General features: G+C 37.0%; 1 protein-coding gene across 1 annotated transcript in view; it reads left to right on the forward strand.

Annotated features, from left to right (window-relative positions):
• LOC139719624 (uncharacterized) overlaps positions 1–15,059 on the forward strand; it is a 233,238-nt gene that overhangs the window by 97,909 nt on the left and 120,270 nt on the right. Inside the window, exon 4 of the mRNA XM_071631032.1 lies at positions 4,189–4,425. Coding sequence (XP_071487133.1) covers positions 4,189–4,425 — 237 coding nt within the window. The remainder of the gene's footprint in view (positions 1–4,188; positions 4,426–15,059) is intronic.

A 15,059-nucleotide genomic window follows, 5' to 3' on the forward strand; every position in this document is an offset into this window, starting at 1 on the left:
AGGTGGGACTAAGGTTGTGCAGTGCAGACTAATGGGACTGCTGTTAAACGAATGTTCGCATGTATTTTAATTTCGCAAATTTCGTGAGATTGGCGAGAGCCAAGATTCGCGAAATCAAAATGCATGTGAAAGTTCTTGTCTACACTTTACACATTGAATGTTAGAGGCAACGCGCGAAAATTTCATGCTGCGAAAAAGGCCGTCGGCTCCAATTCACGAAAATTTCAGGCCACAAAAAAATTGTGGTTTACAGTATTTTACTGTATCTATGTGCCGCCCTTTGTGATGTTACCACAAAAAAACTATTTTCCTTTTGTGACATTCCTGATTGACATTCGGCAGAAATCATAACTGTTAACAACTGTCAAAACCATTGTCGATCTCTGCATATCAAATATTTGCCTGTATTGTAAGGGCAGGTATAGATGTTGACAAGTGTTTACACGAAGTAGTAGCTGTCATTTCATATCTGCATTATGTGACAGTGTGTACTGTAATTATTCCATGACAGTAGTGAACACTCAAAGTTGATGGAGAAAAAAAAATCCCTCATGCTTCAGGCAGAGGCCTAAAATGAACTAGAAATATTCCAAAAAAACAGAAATAGAATTGATATTCAGAGAAACTGAAATCCATTCATTTTGCACATGCACAAGTCAGTTGACAGTTTATGTTTGATGTGAGTTATCAGTAGATGTATACTGTTGGAAATTTCAAGTAAATTTTACAAATGCATATCATCTATCTACAGATGATGTAAACAAACATTGTAGACACTCTAGAGGATCGTTGTGGAATAGTAGTCAAGTCTCTGTACTTAGAAATAGTAGATCACGAGTTCAAATCTTGCCTTATGTGTATGTCCTTAGACAAAAGATGCTTCGCCCACAATGCCCCCTCTTGACCAAATGTATAATTTGTTATCTTAGGGGGCTAGGGTAATCATAATGACAGATTTTCCTGGAAGATTGTGGTAAGTGATATCGATACACTGAAGACGCTACCCTCAGGAAAAAGAACAAAAAAACCCAAGAAGTGACCTCATAGATAGGATAGATTAACATACATGTAAAGCCATAAGTGTACATGTGTATATATAAGTTTGCGTGTGTGTGTATGAATTTACAAATGAGTTTTATCGCAAATTGAGCTAACTCCATTCTTGTAAAGTTGACATATTTGTGATTAAAGCTGCTAAAAAACAACAAAAATAATAAGAAAATACAGGATAGTTTAATCATAACTTCTAGAATATTCCTTGTTATGTCACAAGTGAGGCATTACTGGAAAGGTTTAATTTTGCTCTATCTGATAATGGACTAACTGTGAAATGTTTGAAAATGGCACTGAGCTCATTTTGCAATAAAACTCTTCAAATGTTGGTCAAGAAATAGAATCAATGCCCAAACCACTGATAGTGCAGTGGTACTGGTTCTTCTCATGGCCTGTGGGAGCATCAACATTGTCCTTTGATTTAAAATGTGATAGCGCCATCTATTGTTAGAGTGCCACAGCTTTGATCAGTATTACTCCATTCTGCACTAGCAGTTAGAGGGCATTTTTATGTGCATTCCTTGCTGTATATTATTTATATCCAATACAATATTTGGTTAAAAAGGTGGGGGGGGGGGGAGGGCAGGGGCAGTGGTTAAGATGAAATGCCCCTTCATGTTTAAGTTGACTGTGATAGTAAGAAAAAAAAAACGACACCAAGGGAAAAAGACAAATTGTAATGAACATGGGAAAATCACTATTGAGAACTATGATATTATCATTTTTCAAGTATCAAAGTTAGCAATTTCCCACTAATCATTTCAGTGAGTTGCTGATTACATTTATACCTGTTGCTTTGTAGAAATACCCCTGACTGAAACCCTGGCAAAATACTTAATGTGCATCTATAGACTTTGTGTTCTTAAGAAATTATTGAGTTGTCCACAATCTACAAGCATCGCTTTTTAGTTGGCCTCTCAGTTCTCTTTTCCCCCTCTAAACATGATTTTATATTTTCCGGTATGCATACATAATTTATCTTTATTAGTTTATTTACTATCGTTTATTTTCATACTTTGTAATGTATATATGCTTATGATAGAATTTCTAATTTACTTTGTGTTAACTGTTATGTTTTGTTGGAAGAAGAATGACAATGAAATAAATGACTTGAATTGAATTGAATTGAATCTCTAACTTAAATAGTTGTGATTAGGAACAAAGGTGAAAACTAACATATGAATATAAATTAAGGTTCAATGTCCATATCAAAGTAATGTTTATTGTAATTGACCTGAATGACACCAAAGACAGGAAAAAAGACAGTCTTCAGGATTGCCTGCAGATGAAATGATTGTAGATAGGTATAAATGTCTATGTGTGCAAAGATGCTTGGCTAAATGTGGTCACCACACATTATTATATGATAATATAACCTGTATCTGTTGTGCCTTACCATGAAGTGGCAGTAATAATAAAGCATTCCAGGCAATCTGAGGTCATTCAGATAATTTGGCCCATACAAAAAGAAATATCTTTTGTACTTTGATGGATTAAAAAATGTATGACAATTGATTTTTTTGTTGGTATCTGGACTTTATGGATTCCTCAAACATTTCTTTCCATTGAGTGATTCTACTAAGTTTGTATACCATGAAGTTATGATAGGAGATTTCATGGGTTTTTTTTTTACTTATTAATCTCTTTTTTTCTTAAATGCAGATATTATCATTTTTAGCCTTTTTAACTGAAATAAGGAAGTGGTAAAGGACACAAAGACATATATATATTGAGAGAGAGAGAGAGAGAGAGAGAGAGAGAGAGAGAGAGTTTGAAAGAGAAATGTTAATCCATGTATATAATGATTTATGCAGACATACTATAAGTACAGTTATTCATATGTTAACAGATATATGTTGCCAGACTGATTGGTAATTACAGATTGGTAAACAGAAAAAAGGGGGTATTCTCCCTTATGATATATAAGTTTTTGGAAGATGTTTAGAAATAGAAAGGAAATTGAGGTGATTGAGTGGTAATGACAGATGTAACAGTGGACACAAATTTATGATATTTGATGCTTTGTAAACCAGCTGAGAGAAATACACAAAAACAGAGTTTGAAGCAGAAATGCAGAAAAAAAAAAGAATAATGACTACTGCACACATATGAAATTGCCTGTCTTCTTTGGACTTGCTGCTCCCCATGCTCTTTAAATGCAATTGCACAAAATGTCAAAGAATATCAAAACTATACATTCTCCAGAAATACTGACATTGGTTACAAACAGATAGGCAACACAGGAGAAGGGATGATATTAGTGTGTCACAAGGCTTCATCAACCAACATGCAAATCTTTTGCTAAAATTCCCTCTTTTTGAAATGAAGTCAAGTGGTAGAGAAGATCACTGTCATTACCTCATCCAATACAATTGCATTTGAGAATGTACCCAAATAACTTGAACATTTTAGTAAGAAATTTTACAGTACTTGTGCAACTTCAATTACATTTTTAGTGTTCTTTCAGCTTGAAGATGGTATGATGTTTTGCTCCAAGGATGAATAAGTCATATTCATAAAACTAAAATTTTAGTGTTTAGGTGAATGCTCTGTTTTTTTAGGATGTTTTGATAAATGCATACAAATACAATGTCATGAAAGCAGAGTGATCAAATGCAGATATAATCAGAGACAAAACTAACTGCTCACATATCTACATCCTTTTATCAAAGAAAGTATATGAAGTATATTAATGCGTATCATATCAATTCATGATGAGGGCACACTTGTCCCAAGTTCTTTACTGCTAGACAGGTCCCCCCAGCATATTCACATTGATTGCATTATTGTGTGTACTATACATATATTTGCTGGGAGTAAATGTCACTGATCTAAAAAAACTGAATTGAAATTAAGATAGCCAATCTTGTTATGTAAAATATATTACGAATGTACCCAGGGTATGTAAATGTGAAAGTCCAAATGGCTATACATGTTGGAAAAAAAAAAAGCAAACTTATATAGCCCATCTTCTGATGGAAAAATGTATTGTGAATGTTAAGAGCTGCTATTGCTTTCAATCCCTCATCTTGCATGTAATGTTGTTTGTGTGTGATGTTCCCTTCTCATTATATTTCCCCTGTCTACCACCTGTCCGCATTCCCTGTTCTCCCTCGACCGCGCCCCCCTTTGCAGCATCCACGCCCTGCCTTCCAAGTTGTGAGGCGGAACACCACCTCTCCTCAAGCCCACCACCACGGGGTGTGGCCCAGTCACAACCTGGCCTCGCCCCCACCAGGCAGCCAAGCCCCTGGCTGGCATCAATACTTCCGGCCGACGCCCGTCAGCCCCACGGGGATGCAGAGGTACCCCCCTCAGCAGTCACACCCACAGCCTTACCCTGCCTTCTCAAGTCCGCCAGTCGTCAGTCATGTGAGTTTATATGCTTTTCCCTTTGCTTCACTTAAAGCTGCTGTTGTCAGTGTTTTCTTGTTTTGTTATCATTTATGTCATCAATATTCTTATTCATATTCAAATTATTATTATTATTATTATTTTTATTATTATTATTATTATTATTATTATTATTATTATCATTATTATTATTATTATTATTATTATTATTATTATTATTCTTATTATTATTATTATTATCATTATTATTTCTATTATCATTATAATCATTGTTATTATTAATATCATTAGCATTATTATTGCTTGTATTGATGTATACTTATAATTGACATTATTGTTATTGTTGCTCTTGCTCCAGAGCTGTAACTTGACATCACAGAATGCAACCACACTGTCATTCTATTTATTCATTTATTTATTTGGTGTTGTTTTTTGGAGACTCAGAGGGACATGAAGTGACTCTGTTTCTTTATATACACCAGTGGCAGATACTCACTTCTTTAAAAACATGTGGCATTTGTTTGTTTGTTATAGTTTTCTGCTGTATGTGTGTGTGTGTGTAATTTTCTGTGTGTTTGTTTGCTTTTGTTGTTTGAGTATGTTTAGAAGGGGTGGTCATGTGTTTCTATCTCTTCCATGTTATTATGACCACAGTCAGCCATACTACCTTGATTAATATGTCCATACAAAGAATTTAAACCTATACTTTGATAAAGCGGCTTTGAACTGATTATTTGTCAAGTGCTAAGAGGACACAGACCTCTCCTGATATGATTAGAATATCTTTCAAATGACTGCATGATGAATGCCCATGCATAACACTGTCAAGAACATGGCAACAGAAATATCATATGCCAAACAGACAATCTACAATTGGAAATTCAATTCGAAAGTGGAGCAATTCATTTTTTATTTGTCAAATATTTAGGGTGTAAATTTTTTTTCTTTGCTCTGGCCATTGCATGATCATACCGTACATACTGTATAGCTGTACATATCCTCCATCTTCCTTTCTGTGCTGATGGCAAATGCATTTTCAGACACACTTCAGAAATTCATGGTAGGAGGGGAATTCAGTTTTTGTTTATAACTCCTCTAGTTGTATTTTTTTTTACTAGATAATTGCCCAAACAGAGACTTATTCCATCTGAAAAAGTGCACAAGACATGCTATGAAATTTTTCTGTGTGATTAAAAAAAAATCAATGCATGGTTTTTCAACCATTGTATGTAGTGGATTGAGTAGTAAGAGGGGAGAATTTCATGTTTACATATTAATTTCTGCGATGTGGCTATTGATCTTTTGGAAGCTTCAACTCTGCTGTTTTTGATTCATCTATTTAAGTACGTGTAATTTATTGTCTGGGTTAGTGTTAGCACAGATATTGAAATTTTATTCATTCATATTTAATCAAAATTGGTCTTTGATTTAATTTGTAATCATTCAAATTTTAATGGAGGTGCTTATGTTAGAGATGATTGATGTGTAAGTCATTTTATGATTATTAATTCCTGAATGTGTAGATTGTTACATTAAATTTAATCAGCAATATTTTTTATTTAAAATGATTTTGATCACAATTTGTTTTCTATATTTTCTTTACATTTCTTTGATATGTTTCAACTTCATTTTTTGTTTTAGTGATGAGGCAGAGCTATCCTGATCCAAACACTGAAAACCAGCGATTGAGTGATTAATTGATTTTTACCCCCTACTGGCATAAATGTATACATAATCTCTAGCAGAAACCTGTATTTGATATCACTGACATTCAAACGGTACATTCTTCATTATAAGAAATTTTGAGAGCCAGACTAAACTGGGTAGGTGCCAGTGAGGTTGATGTCCAAAGCATCACATTGGTCCCACGTTCAGCTTTCTATGTAGTGGTACTATTGGGGTAGCAGAGCAGAGGAAGCTTATCTTGCCGTCCTCTTTCCTTGATCACTTCCTGTTTCCTGATGGTGGTGAGAAAAAGTTGAAAAAGACAAAGAAAGAAGAAGAAGAAGAAGAGGAAGGAGAAGAAGAAGAAGAGGAAGGAGAAGAAGAAGAAGAGGAAGGAATGCTTCCACATGCTGAATGATTTAAAGTCTCTGTGTGCTACCTTATTCTGAGAAGGCAGCACATGAGCGCTTTTGGAAAACAGTCTGATTACATTTTATGGAAGCATTTATGCTAGAAATGCAGTGCCGCAAAATTGTGGCGAAACTGCACATTTTGCTATAATATATATTTCATGACAAAGCTAAGATGTTTTCAATGCACTGTCACATAATGGGAGTTATAGATAGTGTTGTTGGCTGTTGTATGCTTGAGCAAAGTATGCAAAGTTGGTAAGCCATGGACTGAATCCGGTATGTGAATGTGGCACACAAAGAATTAAAGTCTTGTATAAAAACTGTTGAGTTTTAAACTGTAGGGCCAGAATTTACAGAGGTTGTTGCAATCATTTATTTGATTCAAACTACCATTGAAAATTTAGACCTAGACTTTAAAACAGTCCTAAAATTTGTCACTAGTGATTTTCTTTGTGTTTGATCAATCTTTTGAGCTGCTGGTAATTTTGAATATCTAACACATCATTTGCCTGTCAAGCTGGTATGTTTCTTTTATTTGGTTATTTCTCCCTCCCCCTGTCTCTCTGTCAGTCTCTGTCTGCCTGTCTGTCTGTCTTTCTGTATTTTTCAAAGGACATTATGTTAATGATCAGGGAGTGAGTCAAAGTTAAGCACTGCAGACAAATGACATCACATACTTGGTTAGTCCTCAAGTGCCTTGCTTAGTGCCAAGGACCCACACTTCAAGTGTATGCAAGTGATCACTACGTTTGGGTATTATGCAGTTATCTATTAAATTAAGACTGAGGCTGTCTTCCAGTTAATCACAACTTATTGTAATGTGGGCCTTGACTGATCTGAGTACAGGAACAGTGCATTTCATACCCATGAAGGCATGAACTCACCTCAGCAGTGAACATTGACTTTACAAGTCTAGTGGATGCTGTAATACCAGAAACATTTTCGGCATTAAAATTTTGCAAATTTGAAGCCGACCATGAAAAATTCACAAGTATACTACATTTGCGAGTAATACAGGAATTTTTTTAAATTTTTGCATGCATTTTGCTGTTATGAATCTTGGCTCCTTGTGATATACACAAAAGTTTCATGCACACCACAGTTTCTGGTTGCACAGAAGTTCATCGGTGTAAAGGTACAAGGTTATAGTACCATGACTTCCTAGGCTTTTCTTGTGCCTGGATTGACTGTGTTAGCTTCGAGAGGAGGTGTCTTTAGCTTCTCTTTTCGGGGAGGACTTAACTCTTTTCTCTATCCTCAGACTGTGTATTATTACACTGTTTTTCATGTACTGAATCTAAAATTGCTGAAATCATATTTCACATGTTGTGCTTACTTGCTGAACCCATGCACAAGTGTTCCCAGTGTGCATGGTATACTCAAAATGCACAAGCAAACTGTAATGCATGAAAACAGTAAAGAGAACAGGTAAATACACAAGTCATAAGCTGGTTTAAAGGTCAGTGGGTACATTGGGGTAAAACTTATCCCTTTTACGTTTAGAATGAAGGTAATATCATCATGGTCCGTTTGTCCTTCATCAGCTCTCTTTCTGCACTTTGCACTATAAAAAAAAGTCATGTTTTTAATCCTTGATTTACAAGCACCACATCCTTGTAAAATGCTACCATCTTTTGATGCGAATGATCGAATTTATTTAAATTTATTTAAATCACTTTTATTTGATTTCAGGGATAGATATCTAGTGGAGATTTCTGTGCAGGTTAGTCAGAGATTTTTGAGCCAGTGACATCATCACCTCTTAAAGTTTGTATAGAATATTATTGTGATCAATATCAAATTTTGAACATTTTTTTTGGAATAAAAAAGGAAAAAGTTATTACAGTAAAACATGAAATTTTCATGTGCATGAAATTTTCATGAATTTTGTGGGGAGCCAAGATTTGAGAAATTAAATGGATACAAAAGTTCTTGTTTACACTTTTATGCATAAAATGCCAGTGGCAATTTGTGAAAATTTTATGCTGTGAAAAATGACGTCGGCTCCAATTTGTGAAAGTATCATGCACATGAAAATTTCTGATTTTGCAGTGATAACTTTTTTCCAAGCTTTTCCTTCTGATTTTACAGTAATTTGAGGATCAAAAGACTTCTGTAATTTGGTTATTTTTGTGATTTGACCCCTTGACTCCAACCGATCTGAACGTAGAGTGGTTTTTCACTTTAATCGATAGATGAATGGTATGGCAATTTTAGTCAAGGTGAGATCCACAACATTGTTCTATTACCTTGAGTTTGATCTTGTTCTGTTTGTAAGGGCAAAATTCCTGTCATTGTGTTCACATGGACGGACACTCAGCATTCACTTTGTCTTTGGATAATGAAATGCATGACATAATCGTTGTTTGTTTGTTTGTGTGTGTATATGTGGGTGCGCGTAATTATTTCATTGTGAATATGATCTCCGTATCTTAAGACAGAATTTGAGTGAAGAATATGAAAAAAATATGTATGCGTATGTTTGTGTGCACGTACGTGTGTATGTGTGTGTGTGTGTGTGTGTGTGTGTGTATGTGTGTGTGTAAGTATGCAGCCTTTGGTGTTTTAGTTGTGGTATAAGTGAATAAGGACTGAACTTAGGTGAGGGTAACATTTAAAATCTGAAGTTCACCTACTATCACCAGGGTAACAGATGTTGGAGCCATTGAAACCTGCTCAAACTGCTTTAGGATGTTATACTTCCTGTCCCCGATATCAGCCCTGTGCTTGTTCAAGCCTCTGTGTAGTCTCTACCAAAGGCCCTCTCGCCATAAATTGTGATTGCAAGAAAACTGAACTGAGGGTCATCGCCTCAGAGGCAGATAGAGTCACCAGCAAGAGGCAAGCCTTAGGTGAGAGGGCCTTTGGATGCCCAACCAAATTTGTTAACTAATGCCTTTAAATTGTAGGATCTTGATACCAGCGTTTGGCAGTAAAAATCACTGCCAATCAGTGGATATCTGTGCAAAGAAGCTCATGCATTTATATGCATTTTGTGCATTGACGGCCATTGGGTGAATCTAGCAGTTTTATGGGTTGGAAGTGACTAACCAAATTATTTTCTTTATTCAGCAGGGATGAAGTGCAGATTAGGCTTTCTACCAGTTCATGAATAATAACAGCATTTACAGACCTCAAAATGCCCTTTCCAGATCGCTACCAAGTCTCACACATTCTGCGTGAGACTCAAGCATTTAGGGGCCATCTCATGATCTCACGCATGGCACCCATTTTTCTCACGCATCGGGCGAAGTCTGCAACTTGGGCCTGTAATAATGAGCATAGCTCAAAAGATTAAAGTGATAGTTGCAAATGAAGGTATATTTCCCTTTTGTCTTTCAAAATAAGTAAAAAATAGTCACTTAAGTATGCACCTGATCGCACCATTAAGAGCTAAAAATTGAAAAAGCTCCCTACCGTGAGAGGCCACAGGGGGGGGGAAAACCCATCCCACACCCTCGCTCGCGCGCACATTCGCATGCCAAGATGCCGAGTCATGAAAATCTCACTCATAAATTTTTTTTTGAACTTGGCATCCCTGCCTTTCTTCAAAGGGCTCTGCTGTGGCTCACTTTGCTCCTGAATGTAAGTGCTAACAACAGCATGGAAAGCCTTGGAAAGAGGCTAGCTTCTGTGGTTTCCTAGTGTGGCATTCCTTCCCTCTTATTTATTCTATCTCATGTCCATTGTTTTTGTTTTTTGTTTTGTTTTTTGTTTTGGGACTTTTTTGTGCTTATCTGTCTGTAAATTTGCCCCTTTGTCTTTTCTCTGTTAGTCTGACTTTCTGTCTATCTGTGTCTTTCTGACCCCATTTGGCAACCATGGTCTATAACTAATATTGTTCATCACCAAGGATAAATACCCACTAAATTCTAAAGGTATGCATTGGGCGAATACTCGAGTGTACAAACAAAAATATACATATATGTATATTTTTCCTAAATTCCGTATACATTGCACAGGTATGTCAGTATATTGACATGCTTTGAGAATTGCAATTAGTGCATTAAAATTTATGCATACCATCTTGTCTTGTGATGCAAAATAGCATGATTCTTTCCTCTCATTAGGCATTTTCACATCAGCCTGATAAATATCCAAGCTCGAGGTATTTTCCAAGATCGCAAATTAGCGCGCTATTTCATTTCCTATTCACATCAGCCCGAACATTATCAAATAGCGCGCTCTTTCATTTCCTATTCACATCAGCCCGAACATTATCAAATAGCGCGCTAGTTCGCATTAATTATCCTGTTATTTCGGAAAAATTCCCCGAGTTGGACTTGAGAAATGTTCTCGATCAATTAGCACACTAATTTGTATTCACATTATCAAATAGCACGCTATTTCGTTTTTGGGTTAATTTCCCAAGTCAGAAAATAGCGCACTACTTCAAAACATCGGGCTGATGTGAAAATGCCTAGTGTTGAAGGATGACATAATTATTGCAACTTCTCATATCTCTGAGACTACATTGGCTGGCTGCTTATATGAGGGAATCTTCCCCTGTCTTATAAAGAAAGAAACCCATTAAAGACCTGCGTAACGTGGGGATACCATGGGGTGGGAAGGCTAGCCTAACTGGGATATTTTTGAAAATCATGGTAACAAATTGTGTCGACAGCTTTATCATTGATTTCTAATAGTTAGGTTCACACGACGTTTCTTATCTTTGAGATTAACTTGAAGACCATATAAACTTCTACGATTAGCTTGTGATTTTGAACTACAACATGTGTCCACATGACACCTAATATTCAAGAATGAGTGAAGATTCCAGTGAGAGCCCCACCCGATGATTAAACCACAGAACCGGAAGAAGTACGTACACACAGCACCAGCAATAAACCTGTTAATGTGTGATGATACAGTAGTGTACAACACAAGGGAGGTTGACATGGAAGCTGAAGGGGAATAGGGTTCACAGAGGCATCACACTAACTTTCGAGTTCACTGATTACTGAGTCCACATGACACTAAACTACGGGTGGGAATCCCCTGTGGCATGTGAATAGAGTGTAAACCCTGAGATGTCTTGTGGTTCTGATCATCACCTAATCTTTCAGATTGCTATCCTTCAAGTGCGTCTACATGGTGCTAAACTACAATGTACAAGCTAATCTTTAAAGTTTAAAACTTTTTCAATCTTCAAGATTAGAAACATGGGGTGGATTAAACTTAAGTAAGCACACATACAACCAAGAATGTGAGTGGAGTCACAATCATATTACCAATGAGCGTACACTTTGATGCGCATGTTCACTGATGGGCCCTATTTGTGGTTTTCGAACCCTGATGGGTAGCAAATGGAGATCGATTCAGTCGGACCACTGGGTCTTTAAGGTACTGTATACGCCGAATATTTTGCGAGGTTTTTATTTTCCCGAATTTCGCAAGTCAGGCGCTTTTCACAAAATTAAAGGCACATGAAAAAAATTACTCTGATCCCGATATGAATGTGACAAACATGTATAAATTTTTCTGTTTAGCACAGCACTCCATGATCGCGAATTTAACCACTCGCGAAAATATCAGGAAGTCCCGATTCGCGAAAATTTAGACTCGCTAAATATGTGGCGTATACAGTCAAGGGTATGCTGAAAGTCACTTGCACATATACACACTGTAACTTGCGTAAGGTTGAATATTCTATGTCAGCTCTTATTTGCAAAGGATCACAGAGTTCTCCCTTATTTTAAAGAATCCAATACGAAGAATTCCCCCCTTTTTTTCAATCGGTTTCAATCAGTCTGTGAGGTAAAAGGTATGCTAAAAGTCACTCGCACGTATACTAAGGTTGAATATCCTGTGTCTGCTCTCATTTGCAAAGCTTCACAGAGTTTTCCCTTATAGAATACAAAGAATTCCCCCCTCTTTTTAATCAGACCACCCATTTCTCCCATGCTCCCAAGGATGTGCTGAAAGTCACCTGAATGTTTACACACTGTAACATGCCAAAGGTTGGATTTCCTGTGTCTGCTCTCATTTGCAAAGGGTCACAAAGTTTTTCTTTATTATAGAATAAACTACAAGGAAGTTTCCCCCCCCCCCACACATTTTTTTCTGTCCACTAACAGCTTCATAGGAAATCTGCAACTTTAGATATGATTGAAGTCACTTGCATTTGGAAGGGTATTGTAAAACCAGAAATGTTTGTGTAGATGAGATTTTCATGAATTTCGCGAGGAATGAAGATTCAAAAGAGTAAAATGCATGCAAAGGTTTTTTTTTTTTATAATACAATACATTGAGTGTTGTGATTCATGAAAGTTTTGTGCCGCGAAAAAGGCTGTCAGCTCCAATTTACAAAAGTTTTGTGCCACAAATGTATTTAGTTTTACAGTATGCTATCAGGTTTTAGCATGATTTATTGAAGGGCTAGGGAGACAGAAAAAAAAGAAAGAACAAAGGTAACAGAGGGAAGAATGGAAGAAAGGGAGGGATGAGAGAGGGAAGGAAAGAGAGAGATAGAAGAGGAGAGAGAAAAAGTTTTTTTTTTTTTAGTGTATTCTTGCTTCAATAGTAGAACAGTCAATTGGAATGTAAGTGGTTTTTGAAGGACTTAGCACACTTTCTGCTTTGTCCCTGACTTCCTCTTAAACTATATCCTGACAGAGCTGTTAAAGTGACTGTTTCAAGTAAAACACATTCTGTCCGGCAAGTTTACAGACATCCACACACACACACGCACACACACACAGACCAGTGCTAGCTATCTGCATACGGACACCGACAACCAAAGAATCAAGTGCTCTTCAACCAGCCCCAATGTGGTATATCCTCCTCGTGATATTATGTGCTTCATTGCAGCCAAGAGTTACAAAAGCCGGACGGATGCCCTTAATGCCCACATTTGTCAAAGTTGAAGGGAGAGAGAGAAAAAAAAAGTCATTTTTTTTTTTCCAATAGCCTCAAGAGCTGTGGGATCAGCATTCCTCACCATTGTTTCCAGTGTAGTGTATTACAAAGGCAACTGAGCTGTGAATGTCATCGTCTATTCCTGGTTGGAAACTCTGGTTCTGATTCCATTTTTTTTTGGTGACACCCTCTGACTCTGCCGGCATTCTCTGGTTGTCTGGTTGATCGTCTGTGAGGACTGTTTGATAAACACCTGTGTTTGTGTGTGCGCGCATGTGTATACATGTGTTTATGAGTGTAGGTGCGGATTAGACTCGGAATAATCCAACTTCAGCTACCAGAAGAATCGACTTATTCCTGCTCTTTCTACAAAAGGTGTTTCCCTTCGTGGCTTTGTGTCTCTCTCTTTCACCCACCGTTGCCCCAAAGCAAGCACTGACCGGACCCCAGGAGTGTCGTTTACAGATCATCTTCACAAGTTTGGAAAACTTTTGTTGCATGCCCCTCCCCCTTTGTCACCATCAGACAGGGATTTTTCTTACTCCGCTGCTGGTAGTACTTCTAAGGCCTCTTGGTTCCTGAAGTGTAGACAATTGAAAAGACTATAAATTGGACCGACCATCTTGGAATTCCTTGTTACCAAAGTGTCCGAATACCCCCCTCCAGTACCTTCCACCCCCCCCCCCCCCCCCACGTGAAGGATTGTTCCCCACCCCTATCCCAATCCATCCACACCAACCCCCTCCCCGCCCCTTCTCCCCCTCCACAAGTAGTGATCATGCACGGCCGATCCAGACGGATGCCCAAAGTGGGAGGGTACTGGTACAACGGTCATAACTCCGGTTCAGCAGTGGGGAAGGGATTTGGATCATTCTCCTCCGGTGGCGGTGGCAGTGGTGGAGGATATTTCTATGGGAAACCACACTATACTCGACACAAGATGCAGGTAACATATGCACAGACTCTCTCATTCTTTTTTTTGTGTGGGTATAAACACCTAAATTATCATTTCCACATACCATTTATACCATTCTGCGAAGTTTACCTGTGATATTAATACCATTTTATTTTTCATGAATTCACATATTGTGAAGAATTTGCTTGAAAAATGTTGTAGCTTTTTTTTTTTGAGGTATTGAGCTTCTTCATTTCAGTCTGTAATTCACTATCTAAATACTGAGGTTTATTTATGTGTGATTTTTCTAGAAAATAGCTGCGTCCCAGGTCAAAAATCCCATAGCCCCAACAGAAAACCAACACAGAATTTCTGTTGGTTTCTAATGGTGTCTATAAGAGGACTATATTTCATTTTGCAGAGCTTTGTGACAATAGTCCATGTTTGTTGAATTTCAGTTTTGTTATTCTTATCTGTCATCATTATTATGGTTATTTTACCAATTCATTGGTATCATTCTTGCTTTAGTATTTATCATTATCATTGTTACTATTGTCATCATTACTGTCATCAGTTTGATAATTACCATCAGATGTGCCCCAAACCAATCAGAAATGTAAGAATAAATGTCACATTAAAACTGAAAAAAAAAAAGATGTCCTTTGCAAATATTGTTATAACATGGGGCAGCTTGCAATTATCAGAAGTACCAATTTTGTGTTGTATGCAGTCCATTATGCAGTAGTCAAAAGAACATGAAATTTATTTATTAATAATAATAATAATAATACAATACATTTATAAGGCGCTTAATACCAATG

The sequence above is a fragment of the Diadema antillarum genome, unplaced genomic scaffold (assembly GCF_040938485.1).
Source record: "Diadema antillarum isolate AM-2024a unplaced genomic scaffold, OU_Dant_1.0 scf00000112, whole genome shotgun sequence".
NCBI classification, from domain to species: Eukaryota; Metazoa; Echinodermata; class Echinoidea; order Diadematoida; family Diadematidae; genus Diadema; species Diadema antillarum.